Below are 25,763 nucleotides of genomic sequence, written 5' to 3' on the forward strand. Positions count from 1 at the left end.
GATTAGAGATTAAATGTCCACTAGTATTTCTGGAGGTGTAAGTACACACACAGTAGTTAACATAGTGACAGGTACAGGTGTATGAGCACCCGGGTTAGACATTGTTCTACAGCCACACAAAATGAACTTACAGTGACACATCATCTTCCATGTATAAGTGATGTCCATTCACTGACAAAAGCTTTCCTAGTGAACAAAAACAATTATCATGTACACAGTACAGCCAAAAATGATACAAATTAAAAAGTTACTAAACAGAAGAGGTTGGCAACACGTTAACAAACATCTTGTGATTTCCAAGAAAATTCAACCCTGAACACCTTGGTATTCTAATTTCCAAATGCCAGTTGTGCATACTTTCCACTTAGTTAACCAATTACTTACACAATTAAGATAATGTGTTTGAATTGGTTACTAGGGAGTTCACAATAACCAGTAGCTTTAGATACAAATACATACAAAGAAACAACTTATGTGAATCCTTTAGCTGGAACCTGTGGTTACAGTTCTGTATAGACCGTTTTCACAACTGGTCATGCCCAGTTATTCTTATTGTTACTGTATAGTGTTTTTGCTCTTGAAACACCCATATAACACACAGGCAAGCCTCCATTCAGTGATTTTCATTACGAGCCGTGTAAAAATGATGAAAATAGTTTATAAGAAAGCTAACCAATCCTAAGGATAATTCCCTCACTGCCAAATGCGTAAGGGTTCCAATCTACTGCTTCTAAACAGCTATAAGTAACATATCATATCATTATAACTATTCACATATCAAATTACTTGCTTTAGAAGAAAGAATTCAATTATTGTGTTGTTGTTTAGACTATGGTAACCACATACAAACCCACTATAATTGCAATATGATGTCATCTCACACTTTTTTTGATGGCTGATAATAAGCATTGTAGATGATTTTTCACTACTAATGAAAAGAAACAGTAAAGAAATTATGTCAGTTACAAGTATAAGAAAAAAATAGGAATTTTAAATTAGAGTAGGGACAGTGTATAGTGCTGCAATAAAAAGTACTGAAACAAGCTGGATCGGAGTAGTACGTAATATCCCTACTGTGCATTGAGTGTAGGGATATTCACTTCTTATTGTTTTACAGTATTGGACATTACATACTACGATCCAGCTTGTTTCAGTACTTTTTATTGCAGCACTACACACTGTCCCTACTCTAATTTAAAATTCCTAAATTTTTTTCTTATACTTATGAAGTTTTTTGCAAGCTCATGACCACTAAATAGCCTACTTTTCATAAAACCAGTCACAATATTTTAACAGAGTTAATCACAGCACTATTATACTATATTATGACTCACACAATAACAACTGATCAGTGGGTGTGGCTCTACATAAGCCTGCAGACAATAATGGATGTGGATTTGTACATACCTACAGACTGATGAATAGACATGGCTACCATGTCTACAGATAGTGATTTACATAAGTGGGCATGGTTCACAAAAGAAGCATGGCTACCCTATGACGTGTTACTACACATCCACATTGTTACACTAATTAATTTAGCATAAGGGGTCAGACCCAGATAATCTGTAAAGCGGACCTGACTCAATTTTAACATTGTTACTTAATGACTTACACGTTGTTAGTTCACCGCAAGTTGTTCTCACTGATCGATATCAACTACCAACTTTGAAAACCAGCAAGCCACACGTATTCGAATAGTTTGATGCAATATATACCGGTAAATGGAAGCCCCACTTCAGTCTATTAACAACATTCAGTGGTAGAACCTTGACTGACGACCTAGGATACAAGGTAAGACATTAGCACAAGCATTGTATGTTTATCAATATACCAAAAGTTTTTCTTAAGCGAACTAGCAACGTTTCTGCAATAGAATTAGGGCTGTAGTTGTAGCCAGTTTCCTGCTACGCTTGACTGAAGGCATCAGGCAGTAGAAAATTCTGTTGAATAAAATTTTCTGTAGCAACTTGACGGAAACGTTTTGGGTGGATCTGAGGACACTTTTGGGCTTGATTTTACCCAACCAATACTGCCATATTGTTGTGAGGAAAAATCGAGGTTTTTGGGTTATATTATATCACTGGCCACACCCACACCTTCAATGTCCCTACCATATACAGTACCATGTTACTGTATGATAGTGGTATTTTGCTACTTTTGCAAATCTCAAATTGGTGGCCTTTGTATATACATATACTGTATGCAGATGTGTACCTTCTCACAAGTCTGAAAACCGGGCTTGGAGATAGTTGCTCCAACTTCCAAAAATCTTGTACGGAGCATAGACTGTTAAGTCATGATTTTTACTTGTATCTTTACTTAAGGCTGTTTTTTTTTTTTCACTTTAAAGTTATCAGTTTTTATTTTTACATGACAGCATCAGCCAAGGATGTTTTTCAGCTGTGCTCTGAATTGTGCATACCAGTATGCAATTATCCACAATAGTGTGTGAGGGACAATTCATCCCTATGGTTCCAGGGTGTTACCACTACAGGATAAATAGTGACTACTAAAATGCATCGCAAGTTACAAAAGATGATGCAATTGGTGCTTATAGCCAATTCTGATACATGGGGGTTAGTTGTGGTGGCGAATGGGTTTATTGTCCTTCAAAAATCCAATCTGGGTTTTTCAGGAAACCAACAACAACCACCTGGGTTAAAAGGGCCCTATTCAGTTACACAATCGCAAACTCCAACAACAGTGTATGTGAACACTGTGACCAACCTCCACTGGTTGCTAAGTATACAAGCTACAGTGAAGGTAGACAATTTACCCCATTAGTTAAAAATCTATTAATTGATGTCCTGTTATCTCATAATTACATAATTGACACAAATTAAAATACATAATCCAAGTTACCACTTCACCCACATACGCAGATCTATAAGCTGGTCACCTTGTTTTCAGTAGGGAGAGTAAAAGCCTTCAGAGAGAGCTGTGCTTGATAAATAACTTGACTGTTCCTTTGTGACCATTCTCAATGCAAGGTGTACTGGAGTTTTTCCTTTCTAGAACAGCAACAAGTATAGTATAACAACAACTACAAGATACCAGGAAACTGTTAAATAGAAACAGTTCTAATCGGAAATGGAAGAAATACCAAACAACACAATTATACTCTAGGATAGGCAATAAACATTTACATGTCATTAATAATGATTCCATCAACGTTCTCCTACCTAAGTTTATGACATAATTTAATAAGGAAAGAATGTGAGGGTACAGGAAAACCTGTCAGTTTTTCTCTGTGGAATGGGAGCTGTATCAAACGTTTAGTTTGTTATTTACCTGCAATATTTCATAGTAGTGCAGGATAAAACATACCGGGCCATTCAGTGCAAAGTACTTTCCCTGGAGTGTGAAGTTTCATATGAATATCACAACTAAATGGCATATCATATAACACAGAACAATGGGACTACCAAATGTTACTGGTTAAGATATCAGACACAATCTCAGGGAGGTGCTGTGTGGGAGTTATAGTGAGATAAACCACTGTGATAGTAATCCAGACCAATTATACAAAAATGTGCATACTACACACAGTAAAGTAGCAGTCCCATGGATACGCAGCACACACACATTTATGCATGCACACCCACAGCTGGGATTGCACATGATTATATAAATTTGCTACTAGCTTCACAAGAGGAGATGACTCAGGTAAGTATTTAGGTGTACAATTCTAAGCCCATCCATTATGAAGGTGTTTATCACCTCTTGTGAATATAAACAGTTACAGATGCCAGATTAGTGATTCTTTGGACTATAAAGGTATCATCAGATCATCCTCTCCAAAGGGTTTTAGAAACACACACCTAATAGTGTACTTCTGGAAACCTGTGTGAATTGAGATCAACTATCATGTCTGGTCTGGTCACCTGCTCCAGGATTTACACTGACTATACTTACACACACATCACACATACACCCTCATCTATTCACAACACAAATTACTATTAGCATCCTGCTTGCGTGAAACCCGATTGCAGCCCTGCACATGGTAGGTTTTTTTGTATTCTTTCCCTGTTAGCCAATTCTGATAATAGAATTCCTAAATACAAAAGTACACAGCCATGCTATACCACAAGACAGTAATCTCAATAAACTAGCATGCAATTTTTTTTGGTATGTGCATGCATGCAGGAGCAATATTTGTGAGCATTAGATGAGGTATTACATCTAGCACTAATTCAGACGAGGGAACGACAAACTCGACAAAAACCAGGGATGAGATTTTGAAATCATTACGATTTCCACAGGCTAACAAACAGTTCCTGATGATATATGCATGTACGTTTAGTTTGTTGTGGTTTATTGTATCACTCTAACAAGGAGGTACGGCATATTGTGCCGATTGTTGTGAGTATAAAATAATAAATCTAATCTAAACCAGAGAAACCAGTTACACAACTGTTGTTATAAACATCTCACATTTGTCCTTTGTGTCTATGATTGATACCCTATTCTGCTGTGATATATTAAATTACAAAGCATAGACAATGTCCTGCAGAAATACTAACTTGATAATGGAAGCACTGTTTAGCAAGCTTCTTTATCTGATACGTCAAAGCCAAAATGTAAGAGAAAGCTTGAAAACACAGTGAACGCATGGCATAGGTGTACCCATAGAACCGTAGTTTCTTGGTAATTACATCACTGCTAGTCTGGCGCGACGTGCTGTATCTCCCTCTCATGTCGATAGTCCGCGGAACCACAAATAAAAAACATGGCACTTACATTAATTGCTTTCTGTAATATTCATTCTTCAGAAGTCACACGGTTTGGTGTAACGCCTCTTGCTGTTTCTTGCTTTCCATTTAGCACCCACTTTTGATTAAGACTTTCCCGCCAGATACTTTTTGTACTCAAAAATATTTCACACGTGATTGAACTACAACAGAAATGTTTACAAGAAAACGAAAAATAGTAATTATGTAAAATGTAAATAGATACTAAGAATGAATGGAGGCTGAGAAAAATGTTCAAAATCTCATAGAATATATCTAAATATGGGTTTAGTGTGGATTCTCACTAAACTAAAAATGCAAATGAAAAAAATTATTAGTGAATGATCATGAAAAGCTGACAAAAGCTGGTAAGCTACCTGCAGTTCACGGATCCTATACCCAGTAAAGTCCAGACGGATCCGCCATGTTATCCAAAAATTCTGATCCAATACTTGGCTGTAGTTGTGTGTCCATGGTGGAATCGAGGATTGCATCTCCATCGTTGTTTCCACCCATTAGTTCAACATTGTGGTTAGGGGGACCACGTGCTCCACTGTGGTACGGTGAGAATCGCAGAGCACCGGAAGTGTCCATTTCTGACAAATCGTCAACCATACTGTTTGGTTCTGGATGATATGGAGTTGCACCACCCAAACCTGAATCCGTTGATCCCTGACGGGCATGATCACTCGTGGCTAAACTACTGAGATAAGGATCTCCTTGTAGCTGTGCATGAGAACTACCACTGCTACCATCCTTAGTAGATTTCAGGATCTGCTCTTGATGTAGTAACTCTTGGTGTCGCTGCCGCAGTTGTTCTTTTTCCATTTGTAGTTGTTTCCATTTCTGCGTTGAAGTAGCATGTGGTTGCGACGACTGTCGTACATGGTGGACATGTGGAGGAAGGTGGGGAGGTGGGTTAAACGAATGCGAGTGTTGATGATGTATCATACGTGGATCAAACCAGCTGGTCTTTCTTTCTACGTGGTTAAGAAAGTAGGTCTCTCCTTCGGGAGTAACCGCCTGTTCCCAGCCAGGAGGTAGAGGTCCTATATTCTGTTGTTGTTGCTGTTGTTGAACTGGTAATGAAGCTTGTTGCTGATGGTGGCTGTGTATCCCCCCACTAGCTGGTGAGTGTGGGTGATGTTGTGGAGAGTGTGGGGTTTGTACAGTGAGTGAGGGATTCAGTGGAAAGTGCTGTGCCTGTCTACCACCAATTGTCTTCCTCGGGTCCTCCCACTGAGTCGTTTTATCATTATGGCTAAAATCAATTACATCATCAAAGTAAACTCAAATGGTGAGCCCATACAAAGATTATAATCCCATCTCCCTTACACTAAGTACTTTACCTACATTTACTCCCAAAAGTTTGCCTAGACTTAGTGTCAATCAACACCTTTGTACAAATGGCGCACAGCCCTTTAAACACTGTTGTAATTAATTGAAAATAAATTTCCTGGTAACTAAACGTGAATAATAAACCTAGTACTGTTCACTTGGTGATAACGAATTTAACAATACTGCCAATAGGTTAACAATGAACAGAACTTACTTAAGAAAGTACGTCCTTCCATCTGGCGTGTTCGCCATTTCCCAGCCCGGGGGTAGCGGGCCCCGACCCACCATTTCTTCGCCAGCTGAGGGGCTGCCAGGGGAGTTAGGGTACAGGTGAGTTGGTAGTGATGTTGAGCGATTGTGCATAGCAGTTTGTTGAAGCGCGGGAGATAACTGCTGTTTCGGCGGGGGTATATGAAATGTCCTTGGTAGCTTTCTTTGTTTCATAGGGGTCGAATTGGCCGGTGGCTGGGTAAGCACCCCGAACAGCTGATCCAACGAATTATTGTTGTTCTCAACTACAATCATCGATCTGTTATTAGAACCATCCGGGCTGGCAACATTTTGTAGTTGATCGGTAGACATCTCCACAGTTGTAAACAGATTGATTCTCGATACCCACAAAATCACGTGAAGAGCGAAAAATATTCAGCGGGTTAATAGAGATGTAACTTATATGCCATGGCAATCTCATTACCGCATAGTAGATTCATGTTCACGTACAGCATTTTCACCTTGACTTATATAAACAGTTAGTGACCACAATACACGCAAGACCCATATTTGAATTAGAGGGAGTGACAATTTTACAAGTTACCTGGCATTCAGTTGCATTTGTAGTACAATTATAACTGAGTGTAGGTGCAGCACAGTAGACTAGCTGCCTCCCACGTTTCTCTGTTTTATTCGGTAAATCACGCTTGCCTACAGTAATATTAACTTGCAAGTGTACATGTTGCTGTGCCCTAATCAAACACTATAATGTTACACTGATTAAAATTCATCAGAGACCGGACTACTCATGCACTTGGCTGCTTAACTGTGAATCCACTGTTCACATGTGTGGATCACAACCTGTAAACTATCTGGGACTGTAACTGGTGGTATATTATAGCACGATCCAATTCGTGGAACATCTCCAATACTATAGCTAGCTATCACAGCATAGCAAAAAATATAGGTATCTAGTGGTCGTATATATAACATAGGATCGAGTTACAATTATCACCAAAGTGTCAGTCAGTGGGGTTAGCCTATATGAGCTAAGTAGCTATCATAACTTGGTACTGCCCGAGATCAGCCATTTTGCTAGATCTAGAAAGAAGTCATAAAATTCAAGAAAAATAGTCTGGGATGACTTGACACTAGCTAGATAGCACCATTTGAAATGTAAGGTTTCACTACAACTGAAACGTTGACCCTGTTTAGTGACTGGCAAATCTGGCCATGATGTATGCAGCTTCAGTTATGGTACTCAACGGCCAAGTGCATTGTGTTGCATAGCTGTCTTTTGTAGTACATACATTATTTATGCTGACAATTATAATCATTGTACTGACGGCTGTGTGACTGTGCCATCTCATCAATGCCTCTGGCCATGTTCCCATTATTGGATGCCTATTCCATGTCCTGATCAGATTTCAGTTTAACTTGATCAGGCAGTAATTTTACTTCAAGGATAGTTTAGTCCTGCTAGTAATGATTGCTACTTGAAATATTGCAGCTAGCAAACTAGCTATATATACATGGTGGCAACTCAGTAGGCTTAGTCTAGGGTATCACAGCGGTGTAGTTCGGTGTAGTTATTCAACATTACCACTTCATGTATAGCTGCATGCTTGCACTCTGCCTGTGCAAGGCCTGACATTACAGTGTCAATCATGATGTGAACCGTTAATTATGATGATGTAATAATTAATTGCTGTTGACGCCTACGGGGAAATACCGTTTGTTCGTGGCGTGCTCAACATGAGCGAAAGCGGAGGTCCTGCTGGTACAACCATTCTGTGGGAGTTAGCTGGCAGAGATAACAATCTCCCGTTTCTTATCGTACTCCTTAAGAAGCATAAGGAACAAATTAACGAGAAGCTCCACACGGTAACGCAGTCTTCTTTGTCTCTAAATAATGCCGATTATGATAATGTTTGTGTTTTAGACTGGCCAGACCTTGTTACATTGTGCATGTTCGTATGGAAACCGTGAAGTGGTTCTGCATTTGATGACTACTGGCGGAGTATCGCTACATGAAAAAGATAATGTGAGTAATGGAGGTTTTACATGTGACATGCATGTGGCTATTACGTAACGTGACCAAAAAGCCTCCCTCAATATTCAATACAGTAAAGCTCAAAGGACAATGAATGTTGGTCTGGAAAAAAAGACAAAAATATTACTTACAGCCATATCTTTATAATTGGTTTCTGGGGAGTGCTATCTAGGTCTTAGAATTTAGTAAGGTAGTTGAGTGATCATTGCAAGTTTTTTTACTAGTAGTGTGGGGATAGACAAATGGTAGTACACTAAAGCAAAATAGCAAGTCATGCAGTGTGGTGTCACTAAGCCCAATATTGTATGGAATTACTATCTTGCAAAGCCTGTCAATGCAGGATCATTGTTTTGACACATTGAATTCAGATAGACCCAGTGATGACTTGATCCTGCAGTCTAGGAATGCACTAAATGAGCCACAACAACAGCTGGTAACAGAGCTTCCTATGCATCTAACCTAAAGTCTTGTCGTGGTTTGAAAAACAGCAGCTTCCAAAGGCCAAACTAAACTGGCTTGTGTTGAAAAGCAAGTTTTGGTTTGTTTGTGTGCATCAAAATCCCTCCCATCAGAAACCTTGCTTTGCACCTACACATACGATGATTCACCCACCAGAATACGTACAATTTTACCAATGTTAGAACAGGTACCTACATGAACAGTTTTTTTTCCCTCGAACTGTCAAAGAATGGAATACCCTATCCCCACGTGTAAGATCAATCAACTCATTTCATGATCAAATAAACAATTATAGCCAGCGCCCACACACTTTATTAAACCTATTTTCTTTGTACAAAAAAAATCCACAATATCATATCTTATTGTACTATGTACACAGCAATTAGTTTCAGGTATATCACTAATCACTTCTTTACTTCAAGATGGTCTTTTTTATCACTGTGCGCATTGATAAAAATTGTGGCAATTGTGGCATTCATAGACTTGTAAATGCTCTTTAAAAGTTGTGCTATTTGGATTCAAAATGTAAGGGTGAATTGTCACCCAGGTACGTAACTGTATCCCATACCATGAATTTGGCTACTGTATTGGAAAGGTGTTTGCTTCCTTGTGCATGTGAGCACACGGAAGCAGAAGAGCAAAGGGACCACTGTACTATGCTCACTGTGTACTATGCCCACTGTACTCATTCTTCTCTAATTTATTTTATATTAGGCAGGCAACACTACTGATGTTGCCCAGGGGACTAGATTTGTCCCAAACATTTACAAGAAAATCAAAAGTGGTCTAACTACTACTATAAGTATAGTTGACTTTATTGCACTGCTCTGTAACAAGCTTGATTATAAAAGAGTGTTGGAAACTGGTAAACAACCCATCTACACTGTTTATTTACATAAACCAGATGTTTGTATTTCCAACATGGGAATGTTTTGGAGGTTAAATCATTAATATGCAAAACTTCATATTATACATCAATGTATCATATGTAATGGGAAATAAGTCTGTGAGGACAAGAGTAACAAGATATCACCAGAGTACACCGAGATATTTTATAAATCACAACCTACAAACCAAGCTGAAGTGATTGTTCATCATCACAAGGTGACTCGTAGCATTAAAATGCACCCAATGTTACAATTAAATCTTACCTAGGCTGCCTCTCCTAAATGTGCAGCATGGCTAGTGGCCATTAGCAACCCACGCAATCTGGCGACAAGTTAGTTATCACCTGGTGGGCACTTAGATTCTCCCACATGCTGGGATATAAATAACAAATAGCAGAACTCAAGAGTATCCCTAAAGCTGTTCAAATACAAACATATTATTACTTCACACAATGTATTCTTATAGAACATTGTAGGAGTCAAAATACTGTGATGGTTATAAATATTGGATGTACTGTATCTTCTAGATATATGTAATATAGGTGTGATAACCTGCTTGTTTTTAATGACAAGGCTTTTTTGGCTTTCCCATGATTTCTGTTTGCTTGTATTAATTTCTAACTTTTATTGCTGCAAGGAAAGTTGTAAATAGATTCAATTTCCTGTTCTTAATGTGTCTCAGGGCCAAAGGTTAATTGTGGCATTCATAGACTTGTACATGCAGTAATGGACCTTACTCGACATCGCTTTATAAGGCCATCTGATGATGTAAACGTTTATCTGGAAGTTCAATTTCCCTAACAACCAAGTGCTGCTTGAAATTAAAAGTAATTTTCACCATGATATCATTTTTGTTCTCTTGTTTGTTCCTCTCATTTTGTACTGTTGCTATGGAAATGTAACTTTGTAGCCACTTAACATGTTTCAACAGATTACCAATTAATAGCAAACAATGTGTATATTATAAACTCCATTGATCAAGTATGAAGGCATATGATGTTAATTGGAGTCCATTACCAAGGGCATTTTTTTTGTTTAAATGATTTCTTCTCATAGCACACAGATGTGCTATCACTATTTGGCTTTGCTTCTTAAGATCATAATGTTACTGGCACAATTCTAACTACGAATATATTGTAATGCTAACTCTGAAGACATGTGTATACTCCAGATCTGTTGTTTACTGGTAGTCTTGTTAGAGATATCAAATTTTAAGACCAGAAAACTTTCCACAGTCTTATAACTGCAAGCTACTTTTACTCTCCAGATTTGTCCTTTGTTTTTAACTCTATGTTGTTGCCTTCTGTTGCTGAGGTTAATAACAGTCATATGCACTGAAGTCTCAGTAATTGGCTAACCGATTGGCAGCTTTACTGTGTCTGTCAGGAAGTACGTATAAGGTCAGCTTATTGATGTATTGGCTTATGTATTGGCTTGTGCATCTGTCCATAAGTTGACATATCTTGTGTACCCTTGCAAGAAGTAGTGTATTTACTATTTGACAAGTTAATGTAGTGTTACTCCATATTGGTGAGCCATTGATGAGCCAGTGTAGTAGAATAGGTAGGAGGACTCTTCCTTGTGTACTGTCATTGTGGAGTCAATGGTGCTTTAAATGTTGTTATATCATTATGAGGTGATTGAATGATGAAATATGGGGCTGCATGGGCCTGGCCGGGTGATGTCAATGTTGAGTCACACTGACTATAACACGCACACACACACACACACACACACACACACACACACACACACACACACACACACACACACACACACACACACACACACACACACACACACACACACACACACACACACACACACAATACCCACCCACAAGGAATGTACACATGTGCAAGCACACACACAGAGCTGCATTACAAATTTACACACCATTTTTTTTTCCTTTTTTTAGCTCTATGGCTATACTGCATTACACTTTGCTTGTTTTTACGACAAGCAGTTCATCATTGAGGAGATGTTGAAACTTGACGAGGATAATACTGAGAGAGCATTCAATGAGACTGACAAGGTTGTTAGATTGATGGATGCAGTGTGTGTTAGGTTATTATGAATTGTATAACAGATGGGATGGAACTGTTTGCACCATGCTGCCAAGAATGGCAACCCTGCGATAGCCAAGATCCTTATTGACCACAACTGTTTTCTAAATGCAAAAGATGAGGTACACACATATGTATATTCACAGTGCTGTTTGTGTATGTGTGTGTGTGCGTGCATGCATGCGTGCGTGCATGCGTGCGTGTGCATTGATTAAATACCTGTGTTGATGATCATGATTACAATATGAAGTATGGGCATTGTTATGTTCACATACACTCTATGCCATTCACTCCCATTGGTTTTTCTAACAAGTGCCAGCTTGCTACCTTTGTAGTCACTAATGCTCAGTATTAGTTAGCTGATGATCCATGAACTGAATTATTATTTTGCAACTTGAAGGGTGAAGGGTCATCTTCTCAATACTAAAAATGTATACATTGATCAATGGCCTGGTATGCTTCAATGGTGTAGTTACTTTTGGAGGTAGAAAACAATAATGAATTTACTCAACATTTGATACAGTTCCCATTCCACAGAGGAACACTGACAGGTTTTCCTGTATCCTCACATTCTTCCTCCCATTAAATTATGTCATTGTTATTGAGTAGGAGATCTTTCATGGAATCATTATTAATGATATCTTGAGTGTTTAGTGTCTATACTAGAGTGCAGTTGTGTTATTTGGTTTCTTGAACCTTCTTCCACTTCCAATAGGAACTGTTTCTATTTAACAGTTCCTGGGTATCTTGTAGTTGTTGTTATACTATACTTGTTGCTGTTCTAGAAAGGAAAAACTCCAGTACACCTTGCAGCAGAGAATGGCAACTTTGAAACACTCCAGTTATTTCTCAAACACAGCTCTCCGAAGGCTTTTACTCTCCCTACTGAAGACAAGGTGACCAGATTATAGATATATATCCTTGACATAGTGTATGTGTTACATAGTAGTACTTTAGGAGGATGGCTGTGAAAACCTACTTTTAAGGTACAGGTAGTTGGGTTATCTGGGCCCCAGGTATTATACAAGGGAACTTCATTAGTGGGACCACCTTTAGGAATAGGCCTCAGAGACATGCTTATATATGCTTATAGGTGCATAGTATCTAGGCAACGTTATGTATGATATTTGTTGTATGTTTTACGAGTGAAAGCTTGTTATTTGCTTATAGAGAGTAGGTATCAAAAGCATTATATAGCCCTGGGTGTTGGCTAAAGGTAAATACGATTGACAGTGTAAAATAATCTAGGTGAGCAACTAAGCAAGAACAGCAATTAGTGATGTGCAATAATAAGTTTGCAACTGTATATCGATTAATCACGATGTTTGCATCACGATACGATAATTATCACAATAGTAAATCCAAATGATAAGATACATAATGTAGTACTAATTTATTTCCTATGAATACGGGTAAAGGCACATCCTGTGTACCGAATGCATATATGTCATGCCAAAATATTCAAAGTTCAATCTCAGAAAACAGTTAGAATACATAATTGAATAAACAAATGAATGTTTTAATTGTTCGAGTAATTCTGGCGAGGTAAGAATGTATAATATTGGTGCTCATGATAATCACAAGCTATTATCATATCACGATAATGAACCACTGCGATACGATTATCACACTATCAATATCATTGCACATCACTAACAACAATGTTCAGTAGATGCTAGTGTATCTATTGTCAAACATTCATCCATGTTATGTATTTGATGCAGTTCAACATTCAAATGTAAAAAAAATAGTCGAGGTGAGTCCCACACTAGCAAGTCATTTACGGACAATTACAAGAAAACACGGATAACTTACAAATGCTACTATATGAGGCTGGTACGTATATTCATAACACAATAACCATCATGATTTACTGACACTCCATATAAGGCTGGTATGTACGTTCATAGCACGAACGATAACCGGCGTGATTTACTGATGCTCCATATGAGGCTGTTATGTATGCATTCCTTACTTTTTGTTCATCGACATGAGTGGACAACATATGATAGAGCTGAAAGGCGTCAAAGAGAACTTAATAGATTGTGTGTGAATGGAAAGAGAAACACCAGAAGAAGCGGAATTTAGAAGAGCATGTAAGAAGAAGGGAACGCGACAGACATAACAGACAAACAGAAACGCCAGAACAAGCAGAATTAAGAAGAGCTAATCCCCAATTAAATGCTTAGGGTACAAAGGTAGTAGCTACTGAGTGACACTCAAAGTAGTTACTGTGTAGCTAGTGGTACTCAAATAGATTATGACACCAGTGCCACCAACACTGCATAGTTTCCACGGTTTGATCAACCAAGTAGTTTCATTGCTAAAGTGGCAGAATTTCAGGTACATAATATGAATTATCTTTTTCAATTTTGTACTATCTTACTCATTCTTCTCCACCTACAAAATACCAAAACACACCACAGCTTACGTATAGCTAATCTTCAGCCATGCACAAATACAATTCTGTGCAGCTCAACTCGCTCAGACTTGCCCCACAATGTCTAGTTACTACCAAATTGTTGCACATATGCTACAAATTGCACATGCTATTTAATTTAACAAGTACCCAAAAAATTTGGAATTTTCAACTAGAGTAGGGACCATAGCACATCGATTTATAAGTACTGAAGCAAGCTGGAGTAATGCACGATATTAAATCACAGTAAAACAATAAGAAGTGTTATATCCCTACTGTGCATTTCTCTTGAGCACAGTAGGGATATAACACTTCTTATTGTTTTACTGTGATTTAATATCGTGTACCACTCCAGCTTGTTTCAGTACTTTTTATCGATGTGCTATGGTCCCTACTCTAGTTGTAAATTCCAATTTTTTGTGTACTTGTTAACTTTTTTTTGTAAAGTAAAATTATTATGACTGGTGAACTCCGCATACCGCATCAAAAGAAGAAATGGCGTCAGACATCCCAGCTACCGATTATTGTCTGAATAGTGAAGTATCCATTACGCTTTGTTGTCAGCTATGTTCAACCTATTATACAGCATTTTGAATCAAGAACTGATCGAAAAACACCTCTGCAATCAAAGTAGTCAATATAAAAAATACGGACGATTTCCATTACAAAGGGAAGCCATCACTTGCTACCACCAAATCGACACTTTTCTCTGTCAGCAAAGATGATTGGGACACAAAGAAGGACACTGGTAAGTCCATGAAGAATGCATTGTACATACTGCGGTATGCCAAAAGGCACTTCTCGGGCCGAAGCAACGTTGAACAGTGAAAAATCAAGCCCGTAGCCTTAGTCATTATCGACTTACGCTTGTCTAAAGGTATCAGGCAGTCAGTAGAAATTCCGTTTTATAATTTTTAAAAAACACTTCCGTAGCAACTTGTTTAAAGTGTTTCTGAAAGCTTGTTTGGGCTTAGTTTTACCTAACCAATACTGCCTCATTGTCGTCAGGGAAAATTGAGGCTGGTTTTTTGGTGATGTTTTTTCGTGGGCCACACCTACTACTGTATGATAACCAGTTAATTATTGAGTTATCAAATTAATTGTTAATTATACAGAAATACATACCAATAAGGAAATTTAACACTAAGTCAACTTGAAATCTTTAATGTATGCATTGCTTTTTATTACAGCAAGGCTTCACAGCCCTACACTTTGCAGCAATGAATGGTCATCTACAGTGTGTTGAATTGATGAAGAGTAATCGATTCTTGCCGAACAAGTTGTGTAGCTGTACGGTAGATCACGATGAAAATAAGGTATGAGTTTTAGTCTCTGTTTAGGTGCTAGTACCTTTTTGTGTGTGCTAGGAGAGAACTAAGTTGTCGGTAGCTGACATTGCTACTTTGTTTGGGCATAATAATGTGGCTGGCGTGTTGAGAAGATATATTTCTGTAAGTTGTTCAGATTTGTTAAAGGGTGTATGTGTGTGTGTGTGAGTGAGTGTTGTCTGTGTGTGTGTGTATGTCTGTGTGTCTGTGTGATTGAGTGTTGTGTGTGTGTCTGTGTGCGTACGTGCATGCATGTGAGTGAGTGTAGTGTGTGTGTGTGTGCTCTCTGGTTGTCTGCATTGTGTTATATGTATCTCTTCTGTTTGCAGAGTTATGAGACCTGGGTGAAGGACATAGAGGAACTTGAGCCACTGTCACATGTGAAGCTGTGCATTTGCGGTGATCCTCAGGTGGGAAAAACAGCACTTCAAGAGACTCTGTTGAGATGGACAATTCTCACATTTTTTGCACCTTTGGCTGCTGACCACGAAGATGATCCTACCAGAAAGTCTAAAGGGATTGATGTACATACACTTGATTTGAGAAATGGAGTTTGTTACCAATTGTGGGACTTCGCTGGCCAGATTGAGAGCTTTATTACGCATCATTTCTTCATCTCTACCGACAACACTGTAATTGTCATGATGGTAAATCTCAACACGGATGCTGAAGAAATTCGACAGCAAATGATGAGTTGGCTGAGGTTTGTTAAAGTACGCAATATCGGTGCTACCCGCTACTATTCTGCTCGCCAAGCAAATGACCTGGTGCAGTTTCAGATTCCTGAAGAAGCTGACAATGGTGGAGAAGGTCCTTTGCAGAAAGTACCAGTGGTGGTTGTTGCCAGCCATCTAGACCAAGTGGATGCATTAACGGAAATACCGAAGGTGCAAAAGCTTGTGGAAGAGATGAAGGAGATGTTCAGTGATTCACTGGATATTGATACCAAATTGTACCCCCTGAATTGCCTGAACGCCCGATCTCCAGATTTGACAAACCTGAAGGATCACTTGATTAAGTTGCACGCTTCTGTGAAGCATGTAAGTTAGCTTCTGTAGAACAGTGTGTGTTGTCAAAATAATATTGAGAGGTTTGTACTGCTTATAGGGGAGAGAGTGTATAGGCTGGTTTCCATATAGCCGCAAACTGCCTGCGTTATTGCCTGAGTCAGAATGTCTACGGTAGCCTGTGATTGTCTGCGGTTAGTCTGTGCGGGCCTGCAACCATAGCTGAGATGGATCAATAGTTCTCTACATGTCTGTATTTTTCCGTATTTGTTAAGTTTAGCGAACCTTGGATGCCAGCAAAGGTACGCCTTAATTTGTACAACACACAGCATGTTACAGGTGTTATAGTGAAGCGTGGTGTACTTGTAGGCATCGCGCTTGGCTTCTTCGTGGTGAACATTGCTGGTGTTTGCCTGCGGTGTTTGTTTCCATTAACAGATCGTCCTGCCTACAATGCTGGAAGAGCCTGGAAGGTTGAACCTCTCCCAACTTTTACGATGGCTGTGGCACAGTTGTTGCAAGGTATGTTTCCATATTGTTTAGAGTGCCCCCGTCAAGACCCCGGTAATAATTGCAGGCAATGCACAGGCTGCATGGAAACTAGCCTTATTTCACAGAATTCCATGTACAAGCACATGACAAACACACTGTTTATAGTATCACTGTCACTCTCAAGTACTAACACATGAATCTGTTGAAGCCCAAAAATTCACTTCCTATTGCAAAGTTTACGGTAGCATTACTGCTAAGACATGATTGTCTAGTTCATTTTGAAGCACTTGCGTGATATTATAGCAGGGAGTAGCAGAGCACGCATCATCAAACATCTCGCAATCTAAAAAAAAAGTTCAACCCATTCAACCCCAACACCTCAGTGTCGATATAAAATATTCTAATGTGTGAATTGATATTGATAAAGTACAGGTCCCAGAATCCTACATTCAGCTGCCCAACACTTTGTGTGGCTTTCGTAACCAAGAAACAAACTACATTGTGCATATTTCTCATGAATGTGACAAAGGACTTTCAGGGCCATGCTTTACTGTGGATTCATACATAGTAGTACGTCATGTGGTTATGACGTGTGACCAATCTCCTCTGAGGGAGTCTTTTAAATACATTATTGCATTTATGGTACATATGTAGTGTTAAAGGTATGTATGTGAATGTTATTTATTTTGTATTGGTAGCTTCAAAGAAAGTATCCCAGAGTTGTGAGATTGGTGGATGAATGCCTGAGGAGACAACAAAGCAAGTAAGATGGTATATATACATGGTAAAATCCTTATTAATGTAACCAATGAGTATCAAATGCACGTTAGCTTGCTTATTAATAAAGTACCTGCTGATACATATTTCAAGAATGGCTGGAAAGATTTTGCTCAAATTTTGCAAGTGGACTGCCCAATGTACCTAGTGGGCATCTACAGTAGAACCTCAGATATTCAAACCCCTTGGGACCAGGGGTGGTCCATAAGTCTGTAAAGTCCATATCTCTGAAACTATATAAATAACCTTAAAATAGCACAAAGAATTTTTTTTAAATATCAGTGTTTTCAACCACCCTAATAAAACACTCACTACTCTAATAGAGCAGTCATTTCCGTAGGTCGGTTAGCAAAGAATCCGGAGAAGTGGGGTCCAGATATAACTGAGGTTCCACTGTACAGTGCAAAAATGTCTTCATTCAGGTGTGCCAGCTTCTTGGACCACACAACGCACTGCTTGATACAAACATTGTTGTCTGCTAAGCCCTTCTGTGTATGGTTTATTTTTTTATATGTACCAGCTAATTTTCGTCGTCATCATGTGATTTTGTGTTTATTTCAGCTCTAACGTCAAGCTGCTCAGCACTGCAGATCTGTACAACATTGTACATGAAGAGGTGAATGGATTACTGAGTGAGAACCAGCTGAATTACATCTGCAAGATATTGTCAAACACTGGCAAGGTAAACACTCTATTCCTTTAGTAACTACAGTGGAACCTCCTGACAGAGATTAAAATTTAATGTTGAAGTGTTCAGATGATTGAAGCCTATCCATTTGCAGTGACAGATGTAGGATTTTAAAGGGAGGTTTCTGAAAAATTATTGTTGCAATGTAGCTATTTTAGTAAAAATAAGTTTGAAGACATATCCTTAGAAAATTTTAAAAGCTCTAAGATTGTTACTATTATTAGTTAGTAATCATAGTAATCCCTATGCTTTAACTGGATTAACCATAGGGCTATACATAATCATCCTAAACTATGTCTTTGATTGCTTTATTAGAATGGTTACTTGACTGCTCTATTGGAGTATTTTTATTGTTTTACTGGAAGATGAAAAGTAGTAAAGTGTTGCTAAGGGTTACATTGTGATACAGTATATAGCATATTTTGCTATGCTGAATAGGTCAATGCGTCAATAATAACATCAAGACACATGGTAGTGTGTTGTGCGGCCCAAGAAGCTGGCATGCAATACCTGTGAGTATATTGACAGGAAGAAAGAAAATGCGATTTTCGTACCTCCGTAGCTCTGTGCTGCCTTATCGAAACAAGACGATTTTTGCTGTGGACACGCCCGCCAACTCCAGTACTCCACATACCAAATTTGAGCAAAATTGCTTCAACCGTTCCCAAGATATGTGACTTCAAAAATTGGCTTAGTTTCTTTGTGTTTTTTTTCTTCGTCTTTTCATAACCTTACAAAATCTGCCATAAAACGCGAACTCCATATCCGATTGCCTTGAAATTTGGCACACAAAAGGGGGGTATAAAGGCGCATCTTAGTACCAAGTTTGGCTGGAATGCAATAAACAGGCAAGAGTTATTAGCGATTATTCATGAAAAATAACACCAATATATTGTCACGCCTACAGGGTAAACCGCTCACGGGAAGAAGCTGAAAATCGGTGGGTGAATATGTTAACTATTGAACCTCAAACCTTTGCTGGTTTGAAAGAAATCGAGCTAAAAACCAGGAAGATACAACAAAAAATCCAACAGTGTGTAACAATTATGCAATCGAAATTAGCTAATAAAAAAATGACTAGCCACGTCTACCAGATAAACCGCTTGGAGTAATGCTTTGAAAATCGCTGTACAGATGGAGTAATCATCTTAGAAAGGCTCTTCAATGGTGTAAAAGAATCAGACTTAAAGCCACAGAGTTACAACATGAAATCCAACTTGATGTAGCGAGATCGAGATACTCTAATAAAGCAGTCATCCTAATAGACCAGTCACCCTGAAGAGAATTCAAGAGATCAGCTAGAAACAAGTAACCTGTATAGAGATCAGCTACAAACAAATCACCCTATAGAGAGATAAGCTACAAACAATTCACCCTGTAGAGAGATCAGCTTGAAGAAGTTACCTTGTAGAGAGTCCAGCTACGAAAAGATCACCCTGTAGAGAGTTCAGCTACAAAGAAACCACCATGTAGAGAGTTCAGCTGCAAACAAATCACCTGTAGAGAGTTTAGCTACAAACAGATCTCCCTGTAGAGAGATCAGCTAGAAGAAGTTACCTTGTGGAAAGTTCAGCTACAAACAAATCACCCTGTAGATGGTTCGGAAACAAGTCATCCTTTAGAGAGATCAGCTAGAAGGATCAATATATATATATATAATTTGTACATTACTGATAAAATCAGAAATATTTAAATTATTTAACATCTGCTTCATCTTTTCTTCCTGTGGTAAAGAAAGGTTTAAAAAGCCCCAAAGCTGGCCTATGGCCGGCTTTGGAGTGTACAAATATAAAAAGAAGTGAAATCTAATCCAAAACAGCCAAGCTGTAAAATAAAGTGTGGCCCTCAAAAAGGCTATGGTGAAAAAAGATGTGAAATCCAAGGTGGCAGCCAAGAAATGGCTGTGATGGTAGGTTAATGGTAAAAAATTTAATAACGACAATTCAGGTGAATTTTGTGCCGCTTGGTGATCACCGTAGCCTTTTTGAGGGCTGCACTCTTTTTTATAGCTTGGCTGTTTTGGATTAGATAAATGATTACTAGACTGCCACTGAGCTAAATTTAAAAGAAGATTTCAACCAAAACCACAGAAATTAATCCATGTAGATCTGCCATAGTGCTGCCACAATATATTGATACATTGATAGTATTGATATAATGGGTTGGTGATACAGTATGATGTGGTATAGCCAATCAGTTATATCAATGGTTGCGTTGTGTACTGTAGTGATGCAGACATACCGAATTTGTCATTTAATTAAGTTATTGTGTTGGTGGTTTAGTGGCGACCACAAGCCATGCTCAATGTAAACTATGAGCTTTAAGGTTTCTATATACAGTAAAACCTCTGTATTCCACATCATAGTGTGCCAGACTTGCTGTTTTTATCTGAATAATGTATCCCAACAATCAATTGCTAAAAAGCACCAAGTGGCAATTATGCTTTGTTTTCAGCTATGTTCACTAGAGCTGGATGATATACTGGTATTGTTAGTAATCTGTGATATTTAAGTCATGCCAGTTTTGATACTGTTTTTTTTAATACTGCCATACTGTCTGGGCACTATGGCCTCCCTGTGGACTTGTTTCTTCCCATATTTAGAAGGTAACCAGACATTTGTAGGCAGGTGCTGATGTAGTCAGCTAACCAAACTATGTAAACAAGGTTGTTTGTGGTAATTTGTTCCTGGGGTTTGCTGAGCTACCATTGGTATTTGGTACTTTTGTTGAGGTAAATGGCAGTTACTTTAATACCACAATGGCTTTTACATTAATACTGTGATATTTAATAATACCGTGATATTTAATAATACCGTGATATTCAATAATACCGTGATATTTAATAATACCGTGATATTTAGTAATGCCGTGATATTTAGTAATGCCGTGATACTTTTTATGGAAGGTATACCGTTTGCTATTTTTCAGTACTGCCCAGCACTAATGTTCACCCTGTTACACAGTGTTACAAATGAAGAACAGTAGGAGAAGTACCTCTGCAATCAATCCAGTTACTACTGACAATACTGATGATTCCTATTACAAACGTAGGGAAGCTGATCACATACCTTTGCAAATTGATACCTTGAGCTGTAGCGAAGAGAAATCATCTCAACATGATGCGTGCATTGTATGTACTGTATGCCAAAAGTCTTTTTTTGCTCCGTGGAATGTTTCATCCAGACTCCAGAAACAAGCACATAAAACATGCCATTGTAGTTTACCTTGTCACTTGTCTCCTGGCTTATCCGCCAGGATCACATGGGTAGTAACAATCACATACTGTATATGTACACGATGGAGAAGTGATCACCTTTCAACCTACAAACCTGAGCCTCAACTTACTGTCTATAAAAAGTTGTAGTAATATAAACTACACAAATACTTACAAGTAATCATTTTGGCATTGACATACCTGAGGTTCCACTGTATTGAATTTTGGTAATTGTGGAGTTGTCTAGTATGAAAGGTTTTATTTCCTGTAGGTTGTGTACAGTGACAAAGGTGCTCAGGCTCACCACATCTGTTTGGATCCCAGCTGGCTATGCCGGGAAGTGCTGGGTACTGCATTAGCTCCAAAAGAGTTTGAAGGAGCAAACCTGGCTAAAGATGTTGGCAAGTCAGTTATTTCTGAGCAAGAGTTGGTTGGGTTACTGGGCGAGTTTGCTAACCCCCACACCAATGTTCTTATCCAGCTTCTCACCAATTTTGAGCTCTGCTGTCGACTACAAGGAAGTGATCCAGCCATGTACGAGTTCCCTTGTTTTCTTACAATGCCACTACCACCAGATGTTTGGCAAAAAGATCCGTTCTTTGTCTACTATCACGGTCGTCAAATTCAATGCAGCGAAGAACAAGATTGTTTTCCTCCTGGATTATTTAGTCGCTTGCAAGTGAAGGTGCGCAGCATGTACCCCAAGGAACAACAGATCAAAATGTTCAAGAATTCCTTCATAGTTTGCAATGAGCATGCCCAGTGCTTGGTCAAAACAGATGAAATGAATGATCAAATCACCTTTATTTCACGCAGTGGAAAAGTTGTTAGGAATGTACAGCAAAGTGTGTTTGGGAGAACAGATCCTAGTGCTCACCAGTGTCTTCTTCTGGTAGACATTCTTCACTCACAGTTGTACAGGCTTCTTAAAGTTGCTTGCCCTAGTATCAGTACCAAGTGGCAGGTGTTGAGTGCAGCAGATTTAAAAGCACACATCGATGACCCCTATGTCTATACGTTGGAGGACATAATGAATGCCCATTCAACAAAAATGCCCTTTGTCAACAAGATTTCTGGCCAAAAAGAGGAAATTGTGGATGTACTCTTCTGTGGCTGTGAGCATATTCAAAAAGAGCGTTCTGGTAATTTTATGCCCATTGCGTTCCTATCAGAATCAGTCATGAATGGATTGGAAGAGATACTCAGTGATGGAAATCAAGGAAAAGTATGTGTGCTGTATGTATTCTACTGTGCAGTGGAACTGCACACACACACACACACACACACACTACATACTATACACGCATGCAGACACCGCATAGTGTTTTTGTTGCAGATGACATTAGAACTGGGACGAAGCTTGAAATTTAAATTCAAATGTTCACTAATAAAATGTGGAAATGGGCGTTCCTCTATACTACAATCATGCATGCCAAATAAAAGCTAAGACATTTTTTGTGTATTATCTATTACTTTATAAGGTGTTTTAAGGCTTTTGTTACAGTAGCAAGCTAAACTGTGTTGGTTTAAAAATGGGTGTGGTACATGAGTATCAATCGTTCAAGATAAATATGCTGTTGCAATAAAGAAAACAACATTTACATTCTTTCATAGGTTATGAGTGCATCAAAGGATAGTTTTATAATCTGAAGTTTGCTTCACCTTCGAAACTTTCGAAGCTTCGTTCCCAGCCCTTACGTGTACCGTTATTGCTAAGCAAAATTGGATACTTTTGTAGGTTTTATTATGGAGTAAATCTTTAAGGATGAAAACTCCTTCAACAACCAAATATGATATTCTAATTGTGCCCATAAATGTCAGACTGCCAAAAATGTTTTAACTACAATAGCACTCAGCTGAACCCTGAGAAAACAGCTAAAACAAGAAAAGTGGATTTTTTTTTTGCAACAGAAATAACATTTCAGCCTACCATTTGATTAGTGACAGGAAAGGTGTCAAGAGCATACATGTGCGATTTAGCTCCAATACAAGTTTGGGAAAGGGACATAACAGATGATTGCTTTATAGCTTTCCCTTAGGTAATGTATGGTGAAATTTGATTGGCCATAAATATTGTGTCAGACATTTAAGATTTTTAGTGAGTCATGTAGTGTGAACCAAATGTCAAGAACTTGTATAATTCCATCCATGAGTTATATTATATATTTTTGAGGGTTCAACCATTCAGCTCAACATGTACGTAGTACCATAGTGCATGCCACACTATGTTTATTTAATTTTATGTTTCTGGCTTTGTTTCTTTTAGAATTGGGTGGATCTTTGTCAAGAGTTGGGGATGGCAGACTATGTTCAATTGTTTGAAAACAAGGCACCAAAAAGCACAACGGCTTTGCTAAGGAAGTATGGTGAGAATCCCAGAAGGAAAGTACATGGTCTTTTAGATGCCTTAAATGAGATTGGTCGCCTGGAAGTGAAGACATGGCTTCAGACCAGATTAGGAACTTATATACCAAAGACTTAACACTACAAATTTTTATGTTTTTATATAGTACTACTGAATGTTTGTATAATAGAAATTTTTCAAAATTTGAACTTGATCCTTCTTTTGTCCACATAGAACCCACTAACCACAGGAATGTTTTACAGAAGCTGATCAATAACTCATGCAGGTCTATGTATGTTCTCTATTCTGAGAGTTTGTGGGTAAATTACACTGGTCACTTTTTAAAGGCAGCACTCCACAGGATTATATGGGGCAAGTACAATCATTTGAATTCGAAATTTTTTTTGTAGTTTTATATATAAGTATTTGATTGGAAGTGTAGATAATGTGTACAGTGACTGGATCTTAAGTAAGTTGAATAATTTTCTTGGAGCTGGGGGTCTCAAACACACTCCCCTGAAAATATAATGACTGCCTATTTTGTTTATCAGTGAATACAACATTCTTTTTCTTTACAGTTATATCGGTATATTTTATGCAGTTGTAACAAGGGAGAATGGCCCCTGCTGTACTTGAAACAAAAGATCATTGTGCCGCTTTGAAAGATTAGTCAATTAGAACAGTCACATGTATATCTTAATACCTTGTTTCTTGTCCACCAGGCAAAGAAAATTCAGATATTTATCACAACACAATGGTCTCATGATAGGACCTTAAAATTTTCCTGGGACATGGCCCCACAATTATATGCTGCATGTCAGTTGTATGTTTTAAGTATGAATGTAGGAGTCTCATGTCATGCATAGTCATCATCCCACCTCTTTGTAGCCCACTCTACCAACCGTGACATAGTTAGTTAATAATATCTGTATTGGCGTGTTGCATGCACCATGACATGTTTAGGTTGTCTTTAGGTTTATAATTATATTCTTCTTTGCTTAGCTTAGTTCACCATATGTTTAATCAGTCATACTGACATAATGCTTAGCCCGAGCAATGATGGACCACTGGGAGCTTGTCTATCCCAAAAATTATATACTACTCCAGTGGCGGATACAGGGGGTTTGCAATGGTTTTAGCTGAAACTTCCTCTGAAAATTTCTAGATCTGCCACTGTACTCTGCTATCAAATGTGTTGAAGAAGTACATTCATCAGTGAGTAACTATTATACTAATTTCCTAACCCTACTAGCAAATTTCCTAACTACAAATTCCCTAATTCTAATTACAAATCTCCCAACCCTAGTACATTTCTAACACTACTATATACAGCAGATTTCCTAATCCATTCATACAACAGTAAATCCAACACTGGAAACCAATGCCCAGTGAAATTTCCCCTACTATGCTGTATAAGCAGAGTAAGTAATTTGCCAATTGTGGCAAGGCTTGGAGGATGCCATTTTTTGTTTTTCAGGTTTCCAAAACTGGCTAAAAGAATCCCAAAACCTACCAAATTAATACTTTCCAAAATTGGCAAGACTTCCTGGTTAAAAATGTTCCATAATTAGCAAAAAAAAATTTCCAAAACATCAAACAAACATATTGAAATTTACCAAACATGGCAACTCCATTATGCATGTACTGTCTGATTCTCAACATGACTTCTGGAAACGGTGGTCATGTGATACACAGTTACTTCTCACATTACACCATATTACTACTGCATAGAGTAAAGGAAAACA

General features: G+C 38.3%; 2 protein-coding genes across 2 annotated transcripts; one reads left to right on the top strand and one right to left on the bottom strand.

Moving 5' to 3' along the window:
• Window positions 1–4,746: 4,746 nt before the first annotated feature.
• LOC136241620 (transcriptional coactivator YAP1-A-like) lies at window positions 4,747–6,734 on the bottom strand. The gene is made up of 2 exons (XM_066032862.1): window positions 6,289–6,734; window positions 4,747–5,997 (listed from the first exon to the last, which is right to left on the bottom strand). The coding sequence occupies exons 1-2, from the start codon at window positions 6,654–6,656 to the stop codon at window positions 5,130–5,132; spliced, it is 1,236 nt and encodes a 411-aa protein (XP_065888934.1). The 5' UTR covers window positions 6,657–6,734; the 3' UTR covers window positions 4,747–5,129.
• Window positions 6,735–8,007: 1,273 nt separating this feature from the next.
• Window positions 8,008–24,232, top strand: LOC136240288 (death-associated protein kinase 1-like). Its single transcript, XM_066031230.1, has 12 exons — window positions 8,008–8,168; window positions 8,227–8,328; window positions 11,602–11,718; window positions 11,773–11,871; window positions 12,535–12,645; window positions 15,359–15,484; window positions 15,536–15,619; window positions 15,826–16,536; window positions 17,694–17,758; window positions 18,334–18,454; window positions 21,946–22,899; window positions 23,941–24,232. Exons 1-12 carry the CDS (start codon window positions 8,040–8,042, stop codon window positions 24,154–24,156), a joined length of 2,835 nt encoding a protein of 944 aa, XP_065887302.1. The 5' UTR covers window positions 8,008–8,039; the 3' UTR covers window positions 24,157–24,232.
• Window positions 24,233–25,763: the final 1,531 nt, after the last annotated feature.

The sequence above is a fragment of the Dysidea avara genome, chromosome 12, assembly GCF_963678975.1.
Source record: "Dysidea avara chromosome 12, odDysAvar1.4, whole genome shotgun sequence".
Classification (NCBI taxonomy): Eukaryota; Metazoa; Porifera; class Demospongiae; order Dictyoceratida; family Dysideidae; genus Dysidea; species Dysidea avara.